Source organism: Somniosus microcephalus, unplaced genomic scaffold, assembly GCF_052327205.1.
Source record: "Somniosus microcephalus isolate GS21.2 unplaced genomic scaffold, FLI_Smic_1.0 unresolved_chr3, whole genome shotgun sequence".
In the NCBI taxonomy this organism is placed as follows: Eukaryota; Metazoa; Chordata; class Chondrichthyes; order Squaliformes; family Somniosidae; genus Somniosus; species Somniosus microcephalus.
The window spans coordinates 45,026,651-45,049,544 of NW_028225181.1; the positions used below are offsets into that span (position 1 = coordinate 45,026,651).

The window sequence follows — 22,894 nt, forward strand, 5'->3', positions numbered from 1 at the left end:
TCAGGGCTGCAGTGTGCAGGGCGTGGCAGGCAAACAAATCCACCCTCCCCCTTTAAGAGCTCACCGGCGCCAGAGTGTCTGCCGTCAATCAGCAACTCGCCGCACCTGCGCTGCGCCCGCCCTCGGGGGTTTCGCCCCGGGCCGCCGGCTTAGCGCCTAATGATAGTCGTGCATCGCCTGTTTTAGCGCAGCAGCAACCTCTTGGGGCGATGCCACTGAATAACGGCGAAGGTGGCGCGAAGTTGCGCCGGGCGCAAATTTTAGCGGCCGCCCAGCTGTAGCACCCCAAACGTTGCTATACTGAATTTCTTGGCCCTAGTCCCCCAAACTGTGGGACTCCTCACCCCACAAACTGTGGGATTCCTCACCCCCCAAACTGTGGGACTCCTCACCCCCAAACTGTGTGTCTCCTCATCCCCAAACTGTGGGAGTCCTCACCCATAAAACTGTGGGACTCCTCACCCCCAAACTGTGGGACTCCTCACCCCCAAACTGTGTGTCTCCTCATCCCCAAACTGTGGGAGTCCTCACCCCCCAAATTGTGGGATTCCTCACCCCCCAAGCGGTGGGACTCCTCACCCCCCAATCTGTGGGAATCCTCACCGCCTCAAACGGTGGGACCTCTCACCCCGCAAACTGTGAGATTCCACACCCGCAAACTGTGAGACTCCTCACCCCGCAATCTGTGGGACTCCTCACCCCCCAAATTGTGGGATTCCTCACCCCGCAAACTGTGAGACTCCTCACCCCGCAATCTGTGGGACTCCTCACCCCCCAAACTGTGGGACTCCTCATCCCCCAAACTGTGGGGACTCCTCACCCCCCAAACTGTGGGACTCCTCACCCCGCAAACTGTGAGACTCCTCACCCCGCAAACTGTGGAACTCCTCACCCCCAAACTGTGGGACTCCACACCTCCCAAACTGTGGGACTCCTCACCCGTCAAACTGTGAGACTCTTCACCACCCCAAACTGTGATTACCCTCACCCCCAAACTATGGGACTCCACACTCCCCAAACTGTGGGACTCCTCACCCCCCAAACTGTGGGACTCCTCACCCCCCAAACTGTGGGACTCCTCACCACCAAATTGTGGGACTCCACTCCACCCAAACTGTGAGGCTCCTCACCCCCCAAACTGTGGGACTCCTCACACTCCAAACTGTGGAACTCCTCACCCCCCAAACTATGAGACACCTCACACCTCAAACTGTGGGCACCACCCCAAACTGTGGGGCTCCTCACCCACAAACTTTGGGAATCCTCACCCCCCAAACTAAGAGACACTTCACTCCCCAAACTGTGAGACTCCTCACCCACCAAACTGTGAGACACCTCGCTCCCCCCAAAACTGTGGGGACTCCTCACCCCCAAACTGTGGGTCTCCGCACCCCCAAGCTGTGGGACTCCTGACCCCCTAAATGTGGGACACCTCACCCCCAGACTGTGGGTCCCTTCACCCCCAAAACTGTAGTACTCCTCAACCTCCAAACTGTGGGTCTCCACCCCCCAAACTGTGGGACTCCTCACCCCCCAAACTGTGAGACTGTTCATCCCCCAAACTGTGGGACTCCTCAAACCTCAAACGTGGAGACTCGCTACCACCCAAACTGTGGGACTCCTCACCCCCCAAACGGTGGGACTCCTCACCCCCAAACTTTGGGAATCCTCATTCCCCAAACTGTGGGACTCCTCATCCCTTAAACTGTGGGACTCCTCACCCCCGAAACTGTGGGACTCCTCACCACCAAACTGTGGGACTCCTCACCCCCCAAACTGTGGGACTCCTCACCCCCCAAACTATGAGACACCTCACACCTCAAACTGTGGGACGCCTCACCCCCCCAAACTGTGGGACTCCTCATCCCCCAAACTGTGGGGACTCCTCACCCCCAAACTGTGGGACTCCTCACCCCCCAAACTGTGAGACACCCCACACCCCAAAACTGTGGGACTCCTCACCCCCAAACTGTGGGACTCCTCACCCCCCAAACTGTGAGACTCCTCACACCCCAAAACTGTGGGACTCCTCACCCCCAAACTGTGGGACTCCTCACCCTCCAAACTGTAAGACTCCTCACCCCCCAAACTGTGGGACACCTCATCCCCCAAACTGTGGGTCCCGTCATCCCTAAATTTGTGGGACTCTTCACCCCCAAACTGTGGGTCTCCTCACCCCCCAAACTGTGAGACTGCTCATCCCCCAAACTGTGGGACTCCTCACCCCCAAATTGTGAGACTCCTCACACCCCAAACTGTGGGTCTTCTCACCCCTAAATTTGGGACTGCTCACCCCCAAACTGTGGGTCTCCTCACCCCCCAAACTGTGAGACTGCTCATCCCCCAAACTGTGGGACTCCTCAAACCTCAAACGTCGAGACTCCCCACCACCCAAGCTGTGGGACTCCTCACCCCCCAATCTGTGGGACTCCTCACCGCCCCAAACGGTGGGACCGCTCACCCCCAAACTGTGAGACTCCTCAACACCACAAACTGTGGAACTCCTCACCCCGCAAACTGTGGAGACTCCTCAGCCTCCAAACTGTGAGAATCCTCACCCCCCAAACTATGGGCCTCCTCACACCCCAAACTTTGTGACTCCTCACCCCCCAAAGAGTGGCACACCTCACCCCACAAACTGTGGGATTCCTCACCCCCACAAACTGTGGGACTCCTCACCTCCCAAACTGTGTGACTACTCACCCCCAAACTGTGGGACTCCTCACCCCCCAAACTGTGGGACTCCTCACCCCCCAAACTGTGGGACTCCTCACACCCAAACGGTGGGACTCCTCACTCCCCCAAACTGTGGGACTCTTCACCCCCTAAACTGTGGGACTCCACACCCCCCAAACTGTGGGACTATTCACCCTCCAAACTGTGGGACTCCTCACCCCCCAAACTGTGAGTCTCCTCGCCCCCCAAACTGTGGGTCTATTCACCCTCCAAACTTTGGGACTCCTCACCCCCACAAACTGTGGAACTCCTCACCCAACAAACTGTGGAGAATCCTCACTCCCTAAACTGTGGGACTCCTCACCCCGACAAACAGTGGAACTCCTCTCCCCACAAACTGTGCAGACTCCTCAGCATCCAAACTATGAGACTCCTCACCCCCCAAACTGTGGGACTCCTCACTCCTCAAACTGTGGGACTCCTCACCTCCCCAAACTGTGGGGACTCCTCAACCCTCAAACTGTGGGACTCCTCAACCCCCACAAACTGTGGGACACCTCACCTCCCAAACTGTGGGACTCCTCACCCCACAAGCTGTAGGACTCCTCACCCCCCAATCTGTGGGACTGCTCACCCCCAAACTGTGGAACTCCTCACCTCCCCAAAATGTGAGACTCCTCACTCCTCAAACGGTGAGACTCCTCACCCCACAAACTGTGGGACTCCTCACCCCACAAACTGTGGGATTCCTCACCCCTCAAACTGTGCAGACTCCTCACCCCCTAAACTGTGGGACTCCTCACCCCTCAAACTGTGGGACTCCTCACCCCCAAACTGTGCGACTCCTCACCCCCAAACTGTGGGACTCCTCACCCCTCAAACTGTGGGACTCCTAACCCCTCAAACTGTGGGACACCTCACCCCCAAATTGTGGGACCCCTCACCCCCAAACTGTGGGACTCCTCACCCCCAAACTGTGGGACTCCTCACCACTCAAACTGTGGGTCTCCTCACACCCTCAACTGTGGGACACCTTACCTCCCCAATCTGTGGGACAGCTCACCCCCCCAAACTGTGGGACTCCTCACCCCTGAAACTGTGGGACTCCTCACCCGCGAATCTGTGGGACTCCTCACCCCTCAAACTGTGGGACTCCTCACCCCCCAAACTGTGGGACTCCTCACACCCCAAACTGTGGGACTCCTCACCCCTCAAACTGTGGTACTCCACACCCCCATACTGTGGGTTTCCTCACCCCCAAACTGTGGGACACCTCAGCCACCACACTGTGGGACTCCTCACCCACAAACTGTGGGATTCCTCACCCCTCAAACTGTGGGACTCCTCACCCGCCAGACTGTGGGTCTCCTCACCCCCAAACTGTGAGACTCCTCAACACCACAAACTGTGGAACTCCTCGCCCCGCAAACTGTGGAGACTCCTCAGCCTCCAAACTGTAAGAATCCTCACCCCCCAAACTATGGGACATCTCACCTCCTCAAACTGTGGGACTCCTCACCTCCCCAAACTGTGGGGACTCCTCAACCCTCAAACTGTGGGACTCCTCAACCCCCACAAACTGTGGGACTCCTCACCCCCCAAACTGTGGGACTCCTCACCCCACAAGCTGTAGGGCTCCTCACCCCCCAAACTGTGGGACTGCTCACCCCCCAAACTGTGGAACTCCTCACATCCCCAAAATGTGAGACTCCTCACCCCTCAAACGGTGAGACTCCTCAACCCACAAACTGTGGGACTCCTCACCCCACAAACTGTGGGACTCCTCACCCCTCAAACTGTGCAGACTCCTCACCCCCTAAACTGTGGGACTCCTCACCCCTCAAACTGTGGGACTCCTCACCCCCAAACTGTGGGACTCCTCACCCCCAAACTGTGGGACTCCTCACCCCTCAAACTGTGGGACTCCTCACCCCTCAAACTGTGGGACTCCTCACCCCCAAATTGTGGGACTCCTCACCCCCAAACTGTGGGACTCCTCACCCCCAAACTGTGGGACTCCTCACCACTCAAACTGTGGGTCTCCTCACACCCTCAACTGTGGGACACCTCACCTCCCCAATCTGTGGGGCAGCTCACCCCCCCAAACTGTGGGACTCCTCACCCCTGAAACTGTGGGACTCCTCACCCCCCAAACTGTGGGACTCCTCACCCGCGAATCTGTGGGACTCCTCACCCCTCAAACTGTGGGACTCCTCACCCCCCAAACTGTGGGACTCCTCACACCCCAAACTGTGGGACTCCTCACCCCTCAAACTGTGGTACTCCTCACCACCATACTGTGGGACTCCTCACCGCCAAACTGTGGGACACCTCACCCACCACACTGTGGGACTCCTCACCCAAAAACTGTGGGATTCCGCACCCCTCAAACTGTGGGACTCCTCACCCGCCAATCTGTGGGACTCCTTACCCCCAAACTGTGGGAATCCTCACCCCTCAGACTGTGGGTCTCCTCACACCCTAAACTCTGGGACTCCTCACCCTCCAAACTGTGGGACTCCTCACCTCCCCAATCTGTGGGACTCCTCACCCCCCCAAACTGTGGTACTCCTCACCCCCGAAACTGTGGGATTCCTCACCCCCAAAAAATGAGACTCCTCAGCCCCAAACTGTGAGAATCCTCACCCCACAAACTGAGGGACTCCTCACCCCCCAATCTGTGGGACTACTCACCCCCAAACTATGGCTCTCCTCACCCCCAAACTGTGGAACTCCTCACCTCCCAAACTGTGGGACTCCTCACTTCCCAAACTGTGAGACTCCTCACCCCCCCAAACTGTGGTACTCCTCACCTCCCAAACTGTGAGACTCCTCACCCCCCAAACTATGGGCCTCCTCACCCCCCAAACTGTGAGACTCCTCACCCCCCAAATTGTGAGACTCCTCACCCCCCAAACTGTGAGACTTCTCACCCCGCAAACTGTGAGACTCCTCACCCCCCAAACTGTGGGACTCCTCATCCCCCAAACTGTGGGACTCCTGACTCCCAAATTGTGGGACTGCTCACCCCCAAACTGTGAGACTCCTCACTCCCCCAAACGGTGGGACTCCTCACTCCCCCAAACTGTGGGACTCTTCACCCCCTAAACTGTGGGACTCCACACCCTCCAAGCTGTGGGACTATTCACCCCCCAAACTGTGGGACTCCTCACCGCCCAAACTGTGAGACTCCTCACCCCCAAACTGTGGGACTCCTCACCCCCCAAACTGTGAGATTTCTCAACACCCGAAACTGTGAGACGACTCCCCCCCAAAACTGTGGGACTCCTCACCCCCAAAGTGTGGGACTCCTCACCCCCCAAACTGTGGGACTCCTCACCCCCAAACTTTGGGAATCCTCATTCCCCAAACTGTGGGACTCCTCACCCCCTAAACTGTGGGACTCCTCACCCCCGAAACTGTGGGACTCCTCACCACCAAACTGTGGGACTCCTCACCCCGCAAACTGTGAGGCTCCTCACCTCCCAACTGTGGGACTCCTCACCCCCCCAAAACTGTGGGACTCCTCACCCCCCAAACTGTGGAACTCCTCACCCCCCAAACTATGAGACACCTCACACCTCAAACTGTGGGACGCCTCACCCCCCCAAACTGTGGGACTCCTCACCCCCCAAACTGTGGGGACTCCTCACCCCCAAACTGTGGGACTCCTCACCCCCCAAACTGTGAGACTCCTCACACCCCAAAACTGTGGGACTCCTCACCCCCAAACTGTGGGAATCCTCACCACCCAAACTGAGAGACTCCTCACTACCCAAACTGTGGGACTCCTCACTCTCCAAACTGTAATACTCCTCACCCCCCAAACTGTGGGACACCTCATCCCCCAAACTGCGGGTCCCGTCATCCCTAAATTTGTGGGACTCTTCACCCCCAAACTGTGTGTCTCCTCACCCCCCAAACTGTGAGACTGCTCATTCCCCAAACTGTGGGACTACTCACCCCCAAACTGTGAGACTCCTCACACCCCAAACTTTTGGTCTTCACACCCCTAAATTTGTGGGACTGCTCACCCCCAAACTGTGGGTCTCCTCACCCCCCAAACTGTGAGACTGCTCATCCCCCAAACTGTGGGACTCCTCATACCTCAAACGTCGAGACTCCCCACCACCCAAGCTGTGGGACTCCTCACCCCCCAATCTGTGGGTCTCCTCACCGCCCCAAACGGTGGGACCGCTCACCCCCAAACTGTGAGACTCCTCAACACCACAAACTGTGGAACTCCACACCCCGCAAACTGTGGAGACTCCTCAGCCTCCAAACTGTGAGAATCCTCACCCCCCAAACTATGGGCCTCCTCACACCCCAAACTTTGGGACTCCTCACCCCCCAAAGAGTGGCACACCTCACCCCACAAACTGTGGGATTCCTCAACCCAATAACTGTGGGACTCCTCACCTCCCAAACTGTGTGACTACTCACCCCCAAACTGTGGGTCTCCTCACCCCCCAAACTGTGGGACTCCTCACCCCCCAAACTGTGAGACTCCTCACCCCCCAAACTGTGGGACTCCTCACACCCAAACGGTGGGACTCCTCACTCCCCCAAACTGTGGGACTCCTCACACCCCAAACTTTTGGTCTTCACACCCCTAAATTTGTGGGACTGCTCACCCCCAAACTGTGGGTCTCCTCACCCCCCAAACTGTGAGACTGCTCATCCCCCAAACTGTGGGACTCCTCATACCTCAAACGTCGAGACTCCCCACCACCCAAGCTGTGGGACTCCTCACCCCCCAATCTGTGGGTCTCCTCACCGCCCCAAACGGTGGGACCGCTCACCCCCAAACTGTGAGACTCCTCAACACCACAAACTGTGGAACTCCACACCCCGCAAACTGTGGAGACTCCTCAGCCTCCAAACTGTGAGAATCCTCACCCCCCAAACTATGGGCCTCCTCACACCCCAAACTTTGGGACTCCTCACCCCCCAAAGAGTGGCACACCTCACCCCACAAACTGTGGGATTCCTCAACCCAATAACTGTGGGACTCCTCACCTCCCAAACTGTGTGACTACTCACCCCCAAACTGTGGGTCTCCTCACCCCCCAAACTGTGGGACTCCTCACCCCCCAAACTGTGAGACTCCTCACCCCCCAAACTGTGGGACTCCTCACACCCAAACGGTGGGACTCCTCACTCCCCCAAACTGTGGGACTCTTCACCCCCTAAACTGTGGGACTCCACACCCCCCAAACTGTGGGACTATTCACCCTGCAAACTGTGGGACTCCTCACCCCCCAAACTGTGAGTCTCCTCGTCCCCCAAACTGTGGGTCTAATCACCCTCCAAACTTTGGGACTACTCACCCCCACAAACTGTGGAACTCCTCACCCAACAAACTGTGGAGAATCCTCACACCCTAAACTGTGGGACTCCTCACCCCCACAAACTGTGGAACTCCTCTCCCCACAAACTGTGGAGACTCCTCAGCATCCAAACTATGAGGCTCCTCACCCCCCAAACTGTGGGACTCCTCACCTCCTCAAACTGTGGGACTCCTCTCCTCCCCAAACTGTGGGGACTCCTCAACCCTCAAACTGTGGGACTCCTCAACCCCCACAAACTGTGGGACTCCTCACCCCCCAAACTGTGGGACTCCTCATCCCAAAAGCTGCAGGACTCCTCAACCCCCAAACTGTGGGACTGCTCACCCCCTAAACTGTGGAACTCCTCACCTCCCCAAAATGTGAGACTCCTCACCCCTCAAATGGTGAGACTCCTCACCCCACAAACTGTGGGACTCCTCACCCCACAAATTGTGGGACTCCTCACCCCTCAAACTGTGCAGACTCCTCACCCCCCAAACTGTGAGACTCCTCACCCCCTAAACTGTGGGACTCCTCACCCCTCAAACTGTGGGACTCCTCACCCCCAAACTGTGGGACTCCTCACCCCCAAACTGTGGGACTCCTCACCCCTCAAACTGTGGGACTCCTCACCCCCAAATTGTGGGACCCCTCACCCCCAAACTGTGGGACTCCTCACCCCCAAACTGTGGGACTCCTCACCACTCAAACTGTGGGTCTCCTCACGCCCTCAACTGTGGGACACCTCACCTCCCCAATCTGTGGGACAGCTCACTCCCCCGAACTGTGGGACTCCTCACCCCTGAAACTGTGGGACTCCTCACCCGCGAATCTGTGGGACTCCTCACCCCTCAAACTGTGGGACTCCTCACCCCTCAAACTGTGGTACTCCTCACCCCCATACTGTGGGACTCCTCACCCCCAAACTGTGGGACACCTCAGCCACCACACTGTGGGACTCCTCACCCACAAACTGTGGGATTTCTCACCCCTCAAACTGTGGGACTCCTCACCCGCCAGACTGTGGGTCTCCTCACCCCCAAACTGTGAGACTCCTCAACACCACAAACTGTGGAACTCCTCACCCCGCAAACTGTGGAGACTCCTCAGCCTCCAAACTGTAAGAATCCTCACCCCCCAAACTATGGGACATCTCACCTTCTCAAACTGTGGGACTCCTCACCTCCCCAAACTGTGGGGACTCCTCAACCCTCAAACTGTGGGACTCCTCAACCCCCACAAACTGTGGGACTCCTCACCCCCCAAACTGTGGGACTCCTCACCCCACAAGCTGTAGGGCTCCTCACCCCCAAACTGTGGGACTGCTCACCCCCCAAACTGTGGAACTCCTCACCTTCCCAAAATGTGAGACTCCTCACCCCTCAAACGGTGAGACTCCTCACCCCACAAACTGTGGGACTCCTCACCCCACAAACTGTGGGACTCCTCACCCCCCAAACTGTGGGACTCCTCACCCCCCAAACTGTGAGACTCCTCACACCCAAACGGTGGGACTCCTCACTCCCCCAAACTGTGGGACTCTTCACCCCCTAAACTATGGGCCTCCTCACCCCCCAAACTTTGGGACTCCTCACCCCCCAAACTGTGGGACTCCTCACCCCCACAAACTGTGCGACTCCTCACCTCCCAAACTGTGTGACTACTCACCCCCAAACTGTGGGACTCCTCACCCCCCAAACTGTGGGACTCCTCACCCCCCAAACTGTGGGATTCCTCACCCCCCAAACTGTGAGACTCCTCACACCCAAACGGTGGGACTCCTCACTCCCCCAAACTGTGGGACTCTTCACCCCCTAAACTGTGGGACTCCACACCCCCCAAACTGTGGGACTATTCACCCTCCAAACTGTGGGACTCCTCACCCCCCAAACTGTGAGTCTCCTCGCCCCCCAAACTGTGGGTCTATTCACCCTCCAAACTTTGGGACTCCTCACCCCCACAAACTGTGGAACTCCTCACCCAACAAACTGTGGAGAATCCTCACACCCTAAACTGTGGGGTCCTCACCCCCACAAACTGTGGACCTCCTCTCCCCACAAACTGTGGAGTCTCCTCAGCCCCCAAACTATGAGACTCCTCACCCCCCAAACTGTGGGACTCCTCACCTCCTCAAACTGTGGGACTCCTCACCTCCCCAAACTGTGGGGACTCCTCAACCCTCAAACTGTGGGACTCCTCAACCCCCACAAACTGGGGGACTCCTCACCCGTAAACTGTGGGACTCCTCACCCCACAAGCTGTAGGACTCCTCACCCCCCAAACTGTGGGACTGCTCACCCCCCAAATTGTGGAACTCCTCACCTCCCCAAAATGTGAGACTCCTCACACCTCAAACGGTGAGACTCCTCACCCCACAAACTGTGGGACTCCTCACCCCACAAACTGTGGGACTCCTCACCCCTCAAACTGTGCAGACTCCTCACCCCCTAAACTGTGCAGACTCCTCACCCCCAAACTGTCGGACACCTCACCCCTCAAAATGTGGGACTCCTCACCCCTCAAACTGTGGGACTCCTCACCCCCAAATTGTGGGACTCCTCACCCCCAAACTGTTGGACTCCTCACCCCCAAACTGTGGGACTCCTCACCACTCAAACTGTGGGTCTCCTCACACCCTCAACTGTGGGACACCTCACCTCCCCAATCTGTGGGGCAGCTCACCCCCCCAAACTGTGGGACTCCTCACCCCTGAAACTGTGGGACTCCTCACCCCCCAAACTGTGGGACTCCTCACACCCCAAACTGTGGGACTCCTCACCCCTCAAACTGTGGTACTCCTCACCCCCATACTGTGGGACTCCTCACCCCCAAACTGTGGGACACCTCACCCACCACACTTTGGGACTCCTCACCCAAAAACTGTGGGATTCCTCACCCCTCAAACTGTGGGACTCCTCACCCGCCAATCTGTGGGACTCCTCACCGCCAAACTGTGGGAATCCTCACCCCTCAAACTGTGGGTCTCCTCACACCCTAAACTGTGAGACTCCTCACCCCACAAACTGAGGGACTCCTCACCCCCCAATCTGTGGGACTACTCACCCCCAAACTATGGCTCTCCTCACCCCCCAAACTGTGGGACTACACACCCCCAAACTGTGGGACTCCTCACCCCCCAAACTGTGGGACCCCTGACCCCCAAATTGTGGGACTGCTCACCCCCAAACTGTGAGACTCCTCACTCCCCCAAACGGTGGGACTCCTCACTCCCCCAAACTGTGGGACTCTTCACCCCCTAAACTGTGGGACTCCACACCCTCCAAACTGTGGAACTATTCACCCCCCAAACTGTGGGACTCCTCACCGCCCAAACTGTGAGACTCCTCACCCCCAAACTGTGGGACTCCTCACCCCCCAAACTGTGTGAATCCTCCCCCCCACAAACTGTGGAACTCCTCACTCAAGAAACTGTGGAGAATTCTCACACCCTAAAATGTGGGACTCCTCACCCCCCAAACTGTGAGATTTCTCAACACCCCAAACTGTGAGACGACTCCCCCCCGAAACTGTGGGACTCCTCACCCCCAAAACTGTGGGACTCCTCACCCCCAAACAGTGAGACTCCTCACCCCCAAACTGTGAGACTCCTCACCCCGCAAACTGAGGGACTCCTCACCCACGAAACTGTGGGATTCCTCACTCCCAAACTGTGGGGACTCCTCACCCCCCAAACTGTGGGACTCCTCACCTCACAAAATGTGGGGCTCCTCACCCTCCAAACTGTGAGCTCCTCACCCCACAATCTGTGGGACTCCACACCCCCAAACTGTGGGACTCCTCACCTCCCAAACTGTGAGACTCCTCACTCCCAAACTATGGGCCACCTCACCCCCCAAACTGTGTGACTCCTCACCCCCCAAACTGTGAGACACCTCACCCCCCAAACTGTGGGACTCCTCACCCCCCAAACTGTGGGACTCCTCACCCCCCAAACTGTGGGACTCCTCACCCCCCAAACTGTGGGACTCGTCATCCCCCAAACTGTGGGTCTCCTCAACCCCCTAACTTTGAGACTCCTCACCCCCCAAACTGTGGGACTCGTCATCCCCTAAACTGTGGGACTCCTCACCGTGCAAACTGTGAGACTCCTCACCACCCAAACTGTGGGAATCCTCACCCCCAAACAATGAGACTCCTCACCCCCAAACTGTGAGACACCTCACCCCCCAAACTGTGGGACTCCTCACCCCACAAACTGTGGGACTCCTCACCCCCAAACTGTGGGACTCCTCATCCCCCAAACTGTGGGACTCCTCACCTCCCAAACTATGGGACTCCTCACCCCCAAACAGTGAGAGTCCTCACCCCCAAACTGTGGGACTCCTCACCTCCCAAACTATGGGCCTCCTCACCCCCCAATCTGTGAGACTCCTCAACCCCCAAACTGTGAGGCTCCTCACCCCCAAACTGTGAGACACCTCACCCCGCAAACTGTGAGACTCCTCACCCCCCAAACTGTGGGACTCATCACCCCACAAATTGTGGGACTCCTCACCTCACAAACTGTGGGACTACTCACCCCCAAACTGTGGGACTCCTCACCCCCCAAACTGTGGGACTCCTGACCCCTCAAACTGTGGGACTCCTCACCCCCCAAACTGTGAGACTCCTCACCCCCCAAACTGTGGGACTCCTCACCCCCAAACTGTGAGGCTCCTCACTCCCCCAAACGGTGGGACTCCTCACTCCCCCAAACTGTGGGACTCTTCACCGCCCAAACTGAAAGACTCCACACCACCCAAACTGTGGGACTATTCACCCCCCAAACTGTGGGACTCCTCACCCCCCAAAATGTGAATCTCCTCACCCCCAAACTGTGGGACTCCTCACCCCCTCAAACTGTGGAACTCCTCACCCAACAAACTGTGGAGAATCCTCACACCCTAAACTGTGGGACTCCTCACCCCCCAAACTGTGAGATTTCTCAACCCCCCAAACTGTGAGACTATTCCCCCCGAAACTGTGGGACTCCTCACCCCCGAAACTGTGGGACTCCTCACCCCCAAACAGTGAGACTCCTCACCCCCAAACTGTGAGACTCCTCACCCCGCAAACTGAGGGACTCCTCACCCACGAAACTGTGGGATTCCTCACCCCAAAACTGTGGGGACTCCTCACCCCCCAAACTGTGGGACTCCTCATCCACCAAACTGTGGGACTCCTCACCTCACAAACTGTGGGACTCCTCAACCCCCAAACTGTGAGCTCATCACCCCACAAACTGTGGGACTCCACACCCCCAAACTGTGGGACTCCACACCTCCCAAACTGTGAGACTCCTCACTCCCAAACTATGGGCCTACTCACCCCCCAAACTGGGTGACTCCTCACCCCCCAAACTGTGAGACACCTCAGCCCCCAAACTGTGGGACTCCTCACCCCCCAAACTGTGGGACTCCTCACCCCCCAAACTGTGGGACTCCTCACCCCCCAAACTGTGTGACTCCTCACCCCCCAAACTGTGAGACACCTCACCCCCCAAACTGTGGGACTCCTCACCCCCCAAACTGTGGGACTCCTCACCCCCCAAACTGTGGGACTCGTCATCCCCCAAACTGTGAGACACCTCACCCCCCAAACTTTGAGAATCCTCACCCCCTAAACTGTGGGACTCCTCACCGCCCAAACTGTGAGACTCCTCACCACCCAAACTGTGGGTCTCCTCACCCCCAAACAGTGAGACTCCTCACCCCCAAACTGTGAAACTCGTCACCCCCCAAACTGTGGGACTCCTCACCCCCCAAACTGTGGGACTCCTCACCTCCAAACTGTGGGACTCCTCACCCCCCAAACTGTGGGACTCCTCACCTCCCAAACTGTGGGGACTCCTCACCCCCCAAACTGTGGAATTCCTCACCTCCCAAACTGTGGGACTCCTCACCTCCCAAACTGTGAGACTCCTCACCCCGCCCAAACTGTGGGACTCCTCACCTCCCAAACTGTGAGACTCCTCACCCCCCAAACTATGGGCCTCCTCACCCCCCAAACTATGAGACTCCTCACCCCCCAAACTGTGAGACTCCTCACCCCCCAAACTGTGTGACTCCTCACCCCGCAAACTGTGAGACTCCTCACCCCCCAAACTGTGGGACTCCTCACCCCACAAACTGTGGGACTCCTCACCTCCCAAACTGTGGGACTACTCACCCCCAAACTGTGGGACTCCTCACCCCCCAAACTGTGGGACTCCTGACCCCCCAAACTGTGGGACTCCTCACCCCCCAAACTGTGAGACTCCTCACCCCCCAAACTGTGGGACTCCTCACCCCCAAATTGTGAGACTCCTCAATCCCCCAAACGGTGGGACTCCTCACTCCCCCAAACTGTGGGAATCATCACCCCCTAAATTGTGGGACTCCACACCCCCCAAACTGTGGGACTCCTCAGCCCCCAAACTGTGAGACTCCTCCCCCCCACAAACTGTGGAACTCCTCACCCAACAAACTGTGGAGAATCCTCACACCCTAAACTGTGGGACTCCTCACCCCCCAAACTGTGAGATTTCTCAACCCCCCAAACTGTGAGGCTACTCCCCCCCGAAACTGTGGGACTCCTCACCCCCGAAACTGTGGGACTCCTCACCCCAAACAGTGAGACTCCTCACCCCCAAACTGTGAGACTCCTCACCCCCCAAACTGAGGGACTCCTCACCCACAAAACTGTTGGATTCCTAACCACCAAATTGTGGGGACTCCTCACCCCGCAAACTGTGAGACTCCTCATCCACCAACTGTGGGACTCCTCACCTCACAAACTGTGGGACTCCTCACCCCCCAAACTGTGAGCTCCTCACCCCACAAACTGTGGGGCTCCACACCCCCAAACTGTGGGACTCCTCACCTCCCTAACTGTGAGACTCCTCACTCCCTAACTATGGGCCTCCACACCCCTCAAACTGTGTGGCTCCTCACCCCCCAAACTGTGAGACACCTCACCCCCCAAACTGTGGGATTCCTCACCCCCCAAACTGTGGGACTCCTCACCCCCCAAACTGTGGGACTCCTCACCCCCCAAACTGTGGGACTCCTCATCCCCCAGACTGTGGGACTCCTCACCCCCCAAACTTTGAGACTCCTCACCCCCCAAACTGTGGGACTCCTCACCCCCCAAACTGTGAGACTCCTCACCACCCAAACTGTGGGACTGCTCACCCCCAAACAGTGAGACTCCTCACCCCCAAACTGTGAGACTCCTCACCCCCAAACTGTGGGACTCCTCATCCCCCAAACTGTGGGACTCCTCACCCCCCAAACTGTGAGACTCCTCACCCCCCAAACTGTGGGACTCCTCAACCCCCAAACTGTGAGTCTCCTCACCCCACAAACTGTGGGACTCCACACCCCCAAACTGTGGGACTCCTCACCTCCCAAACTGTGAGACTCCTCACCTCCCAAACTGTGGGACTCCTCACCTCCCAAACTGTGGGCCTCCTCACCCCACCAATCTGTGGGACTCCTCACCCCCCAAACTGTGGGACTCCTCACCTCCCAAACTGTGGGACTCCTCACCTCCCAAACTGTGAGACTCCTCACCTCCCAAACAGTGAGACTCCTCACCTCCCAAACTGTGGGACTCCTCACCTCCCAAACTGCGAGACTCCTCACCTCCCAAACTGTGGGACTCCTCACCTCCCAAACTGTGGGACTCCTCACCTCCCAAACTGTGGGACTCCTCACCTCTCAAACTGTGGGACTCCTCACCCCACCAATCTGTGGGACTCCTCACCCCCCAAACTGTGGGACTCCTCACCTCCCATACTGTGGGACTCCTCACCTCCCAAACTGTGGGACTCCTCACCTCCCAAACTGTGAGACTCCTCACCCCCCAAACAGTGAGACTCCTCACCCCCAAACTGTGGGACTCCTCACCCCCAAAATCTGGGACTCCTCACCTCCCAAACTGTGGGACTCCTCACCCCCAAACTGTGGGACTCCTCACCCCCAAACAGTGAGTCTCCTCACCCCCAAACTGTGGGACTGCTCACCTCCCAAACTATGGGCCTCCTCACCCCACCAATCTGTAGGACTCCACACCCCCCAAACTTTGGTACTCCTCACCTCCCAAACTGTGGGACTCCTCACCTCCCAAACTGTGAGACTCCTCACCTCCCAAACAGTGAGACTCCTCACCTCCCAAACTGTGGGACTCCTCACCTCCCAAACTGTGGGACTCCTCACCCCCAAACAGTGAGACTCCTCACCCCCAAACTGTGGGACTGCTCACCTCCCAAACTATGGGCCTCCTCACCCCACCAATCTGTGGGACTCCTCACCCCCCAAACTGTGGGACTCCTCACCCCTCTCTCTGTGTATCTTTTGACACACGCTAATAACTTTGTTACCTCTTGCAGATACGTCTGGAATGACTTGGGGGGCGCCAGGTGCGGTACCCGACATCTTTGACAGTCCGATCATTGCCTTCTCGCAAACCTATCCAACATCCCACGCGGAAGTAGTTACAACAATCCGAGAATACTTCCCGGAGACCTGGATCTGGAATCTCATCCCAGTCGGGTAGGCTGACTGATTTATTTTTCCATCTTCACACCGCGCAAGTTCGGAAAGTTTGTTTCCTGTGGCTCTGACCTTTCACCCTCTGGCAGAGCAGGGGGCAACCCCTCTCTCTAATGGGGCAGAGGGTCAAACACTGGCCTATCACCAACATCAACATCTTGCCTTTATTATAACGTCTTTAACATTGAAATTTGTCTTAACGTGCTTCACACGAGCGGTCGTCAAGCTAAATTCAACACCGAGCCACATAAGGAGATGTTAAACATAGAAACATAGAAACATAGAAGACAGGAGCAGGAGTAGGCCATTCGGCCCCTCGAGCCTGCTCCGCCATTCAATGAGATCATGGCTGATCATCCAAATTCAGTACCCTGTTCCTGCCTTCTCCACATATCCCTTGATCCCTTTAGCCTTAAGAAATATATCTAACTACTTCTTGAATATATTTAATGAATTGGCCTTAACTGCCTTCTGTGGTAGAGAATTCCACAGGTTCACCACTCTCTGGGTGAAGAAATTCCTCCTCATCGCTGTTCTAAATAGCTTACCCCTTATCCTTGGACTGTGACCCCTGGTTCTGGACTCCCCTGCCATCGGGAACATCCTTCCTGCATCTAGTCTGTCTAGTCCTGTTAGAATTTTATAAGTTTCAATGAGATCCCCTCTCATTCTTCTAAACTCTGGCGAATACAAGCCCAATCGACCCGATCTCTCTGCATACGTCATTCCTGCCATCCCAGGTATCACTTTGGTGAATCTTCGCTGCACTCTCTCCATGGCAAGAACATCCTTCCTCAGATAAGGCGACCAAAACTGCACACAATACACAAGGTGTGACCTCACCAAGGCCCTGTACAAATGCAGCAAGACATCCTTGCTCCTGTACTCGAATCCTCTTGCTATGAAGGCCAGCATACCATTTGCCTTCTTAACCACCTGCTGCACCTGCATGCTTACCTTCAGTGACTGGTGCACAAGGACACCCAGGTCTCGTTGCACTTCCCATTTTCCCAATATATTTCCTTTCAGATAATAATCTGCCTTCCTGTTTTTGCCACCAAAGTGGATAACCTCACATTTATCCACATTATACTGCATCTGCCATGCATCTGCCCAATCACCCAACCTGCCCAAATCATACTGGAGTTTCTCGGCATCCTCCTCACAGCACACACGCCCGCCCCGCTTTGTGTCGTCTGCAAACTTGGAGATATTACATCTAGTTCCCTCGTCTAGATCATTAATATATATTGTGAATAACTGGGGTCCTAGCAACAATCCCTGTGGTACCCCACTGGTCACTGCCTGCCACTCAGAAAAAGACCCGTTCATTCCAACTATTTGCTTCCTGTCTGCTAACCAGTGTTCTATCCAAGTCAGTACCTTACCCCCAATCCCGTGTGCTTTAACTTTGCACGCTAATCTCTTATGCGGGACCTTATCGAAAGCCTTTTGAAAGTCCAAATCCACTGGTTCTCCCTAATCTATTCTACCAGTACACCTGCAAAAAATTCCAGTAGATTATTCAAGCACGATTTACCTATTGAAATACCTAATATTAGGGCAGATTACCAACAAACTTGGTCAAAGAGGTAGATTTTAAGGAGCATCTTAAAGGAGGATAGAGAGGTAGAGAGTAGGAGAGATTTAGGGAGGGAATTCCAGAGCTTAGGGCCCAGGCAGCTGAAGGCACAGCCACCAATCGTGGCGCGATGGAAATCAGGGGGATACACAAGAGGCCCGAATTGGAGTAATGCAGAGTTTTCGGAGGGTTGTATGGCTGGAGGAGGTTACAGAGAAAGGGAGGGGTGAGGCCAAGGAAGGATTTGAACACAAGGTTGCGAATTTTAAAGCTAGCAGCTAACTTTAAGACGCTCCTTAAAACCTACCACTTTGACCAAGTGTTTGGCCATCGGGCCTGATACATAGATCATTAAAATGTCATGAACAGGTAGAGAAAATAATCAAAAGGGCTAATGGAATGCTGGCCTTTATATCAAGGGAGATAGAGAGGGCGATGAAACAAAAAAAGAGGGTGTATGATGCATGCCAGGTGAATTCTTCAAGGGAGAACCAGACCAAATACAATGAGTTGAGAGGGGATGTGAAGATGAAAATAAGATTGGCAAAGAGAGAATATGAGAGTAGAGTGGCGGTTACGATAAAGAGGGACCCCAAAATATTCTACTGGCATGGAAACAGTAAGCGGTGGGGTGGGGCCTGTTAGAGACAAAGAAGTTGATATATGCTTAGAGGAGCAGGGCAAGGCTAGAATAGTCAATGAGTACTTTGAATCGGTGTTTACTAAGGAGGTGGATGCTAACAGAATATCGGTAGACGTGGAAAAGGAACAAGCAATGGAAGGGGTGAAAATTGATAGACAGGATATACTAGAAAGGCTGGGTATGCTTAGAGTGGATAAGTCGCCTGGTCCAGATGGCTTGCATCCCAGGTTATTAAGGGAATTGGGGGTGGAGATAGCAGAAGGGCTTGCCATAATTTTCCAATCTTCCCTAGATGCAGGGGAGGTGCCTGAGAATTGGAAAGTGACAAAGTGAAAATTTTTCAAGAAAGGTTGTAAGGACAATCCTAGTAACTACAGGCTGGTCAGTTTTGTTAAATCCGTGAATCTTGATGTATGGTGTCCTTCAAGAAATAGACAGAGACTGCAGAGGAACAATCAACAGGTGCTTACTGGATGAGGGTTACTCTAAAACTAACAGTACAGATCCCTACTCAGGGTTCATATACAGGTGTGGTCACTGCCGGTACTACAGTATACAGGAGCTGTAAAAAGTAGTTCTCCCCTTAAAGGTACATACACTACAATTCCTCCCCTTTTAGATTAACAGTACCATAACATTCATTTAACAATTAACACTTTTAACATGCAACATTAACTGAAAATAGTCCATTTATAAATTCAGTCTTTGGGGCGGCTTCCTGATCCTTTCTGCATAGCGCCTTTCCTGAGTGTCTTGCTCTTGGTGCGGAGGCGATTCTGGCCCCCTGTCGTCGGTTGGTTCATCAGCTTCTGATGCTACTGTTTCTGGGGTAGATGCTACCTGTATATCGGGTTCATCACCAGGTACGTGAGACATGGGGTTGACTCGTTCCTGTGACTCTAGGATCTGGTCGACATGGCGTCTCACAATGTTCTCCCCAACATCCACTGTGTACATTAGTGGCCCCTGCCATGTGCATATCGTTCCTGGTTGCCATTTCTCTGTTCGGTAGTCGCGGGCCAAGACTGGTTGCCCTACATTGAAGCTCCTTGTCGGCTTCCCATTGATGTGCTGGAATTGCTTATTCTCAACATCTCTTCGTACATTTGGTCTGAGCAAATCCAGATGAGATCTCAACCTTCGGTTAAAGAACATCATGGCCGGGGTCTGGTTGGTGACTGCATGTGTCGCATTTCTGTAGGCTAACAGGAAATTGTCCACCTTATGCTACAGTGGAATGTCATCATCGCACATGGCCCTTACTGCCTTTTTAAAGGTTTGTACAAACCTCTCAGCCAATCCATTTGTGGCTGGATGATACGGGGCGGATGTGTAATGCCTTACCCCATTCCTTCTCATAAATTTCCGAAACTCTTCGGACACAAACTGTGGTCCATTATCAGAGCAAATCTGTTCTGGCAAGCCGTTCCTGGCAAATATGGTCCGTAGGACTGCAATCGTTTTCTCCGTAGTGGTGGAGGACATTTTGATCACCTCAGGCCATTTCGAGTGTGCATCCACTGCTATTAAGAACATTGAGTCCATGAATGGACCAGCAAAATCAATATGCACCCGTTGCCATGGAGAGGAGGGCCACTCCCATGGGTGTAGAGGGGCATGTGGTGGTGCATTTTTGCCCTTCTGGCATCCTGAGCAGCTCTTTGTTAGGTCCTCGATTTGTTGATCGATCCCCGGCCACCACAAATAAGCCCTAGTAAGGCTTTTCATTTTCACCCCTCCCAGATGGCCTTCGTGAAGCTCATTGAGCACTCTCTCCCTTAACTTGGGTGGAATTACCACTCGGGATCCACACATCAATGTCCCCTGGCATACTGACAGCTGTTCTCTTCTGGATGAGAATGCTGGCAACAGTGAGTCGCCAAGTGTTGGCCATCCCTTCACCGTCAAATCATATACCCGAGACAGTGTCGGATCATTTCGAGTCTCCTTCTCTATATCCGCGTTAGTTACTGGCAAGCGTTCAATTATAGTTGAATAAAATATTTCGACAGGGTCCACTGCTGGTACTTCCTCCGCAGTAGGCAGTGGCAGGCGTGATAGCCCATCAGCGTTTCCATGCTGTTTCGTGCCCTTATACTCTATTTCATATTGGTTCGCCCCTAGAAAAAGGGACCATCTTTGTAGCCGTTGCGCAGTCATCACCGGAACACCCTTCTTTGGATTAAAGATGGAGACAAGTGGTTGGTGGTCAGTCAGCAAGGTGAACTTCTGCCTGTGCAGATAGTGGTTGAACTTTTTCACTCCCCATACTAGTCTGAGGGCTTCCCTGTCAATCTGGGCGTAGTTGCGCTCGGCTGAGGTTAGTTACCGAGACGCAAAAGCTATTGGCCTCTCCAACCCGTCTGGGAATTTGTGCGACAGCACCGCTCCAATACCATAGGGTGATGCATCACACGCTAACCGAATTGGTAGTGCTGGGTTGAAATGAGCCAACACCTCTTTTGATGTGATCAATTATTTGCACTTCTGGAAAGCTCGTTGACATTCGTCATTCCACTTCCATGGTACCCCCGTTTGCAGTAGGTTGTTCAGTGGGTGTAATACTGTAGACAAATTTGCTAAGAACTTATGGTAGTAGTTTACCAGCCCAAGGAACGACCTCAGTTGTGACACATTTTCCGGTGCTGGAGCCTTGACTACTGCCTCAATCTTTTCAGGGGACTTATGCAACCCCTCTTCATCAATAACGTGGCCACAATACGAGATCTGCTTCTGGAAAAACTCGCATTTGTGGCGATTAGCTCGTAGCCCATATTCCTTCAATCTAGTGAGCACCTGCTCCAGGTTGGCGAGGTGATCACTGTCATTTTCGCCCGTGACCAGGATGTCGTCCAAATAACACTGGGTCCCCGGAATCCCTTGCAGGGCTTGATCCATTGCCCTTTGCCAAATAGCCGGAGCTGATGCTACCCCGAACACCAGCCGGTTGTATTGGTAGAGACCTTTGTGAGTGTTGATCGTGAAGTATTGTTTCGAGGCTTCTTCTACCTCCATTTGCAGGTACGCCTGGGCCAGATCAATCTTAGTGAAGCGTTTTCCTCCAGATAGCGAGGCGAAAATATCTTCAATCTGTGAAGCGGATATTGTACCGTGTGAAGGACTGGGTTCACTGTCACCTTAAAGTCCCCACAGATGCGAATCTTCTTTGGTTCCCCAGGCGTATTACTCAATGACCTCTTCATTACAGGAACGATGGGTGTAGCCCACTCGCTCCAGTCCACTTTGGACAGTAATCCTTAACGTTCCAAACCTTCCAGCTCTGCTTTGACGGCTGGGCGGATCGCATAAGGCACCGGTCTGGCCTTAAAAAACTTTGGGCTTGCATTTTCCTCTATTTTGATCATCGCTGTTATGCCTTTTAGTGCTCTGAGTCCCTCCTGGAACACTTCTTGTGCGTCAGTTAGCATTTTTGGTAGTCGTCCAGGTGTGACGTCGTCATCCTTTTTTGGCCTCTACCGTCAGTGCCTGTATGGAATGCTAATCTAACTGTATCTTCCGGATCCATTCACGTCCTAGTAGTGGTGGTCCTCCATCTGGCAATATGTATAGATCCATCTTTGGTGTTTCCTTGCCGTTGTATATCATGTTCACCCTTATTTTTCCTTTGGGGTAGACTTTTTGCCCCGTGTACGTCTTCAAGACAATCTCTGTATCTCTCAAGAGTATATGTGAGAATAGCCGCTTGTAGTCCCTTCGGTTTATGACTGTTAGGCCTGATCCTGTGTCCAATTCCATTTTCACTTGGACTCCATCTATCTTGAGCGTGACCCAGATAGTTTGGTGATCCTCCATCTTGATTACATTATGTAGTTTCCAACAACCCAGCTCCTTGCTTCCGGAGTCTGTATCACTTTTCTATTCGTCTGAACTACTCTCCGTCATCTTATGTACCTTTTTGTACTTCTCCTTTGGAGATTTCATGCTGCTGGTTTTCTTTCCCGACCTGCAGACTCTTGCTATGTGTCCTGCTTTTCCACACTGTCTGCACACTTGGTCCTTGAACCAACAATCCTTCTGGTCATGTGTTGTTCTGCCGCAGCGATAACACTTCACTGCTCCATATGACACTACATTGGTGCCATATTCTTGCGGTCTCCGTTGTATCTCT

General features: G+C 54.6%; 1 protein-coding gene across 1 annotated transcript in view; it reads left to right on the top strand.

Moving 5' to 3' along the window:
* LOC147091393 (alpha-2-macroglobulin-like) overlaps positions 1-22,894 on the top strand; it is a 1,124,424-nt gene that overhangs the window by 765,413 nt on the left and 336,117 nt on the right. Inside the window, exon 18 of the mRNA XM_085976756.1 lies at positions 16,378-16,540. Coding sequence (XP_085832882.1) covers positions 16,378-16,540 — 163 coding nt within the window. The remainder of the gene's footprint in view (positions 1-16,377; positions 16,541-22,894) is intronic.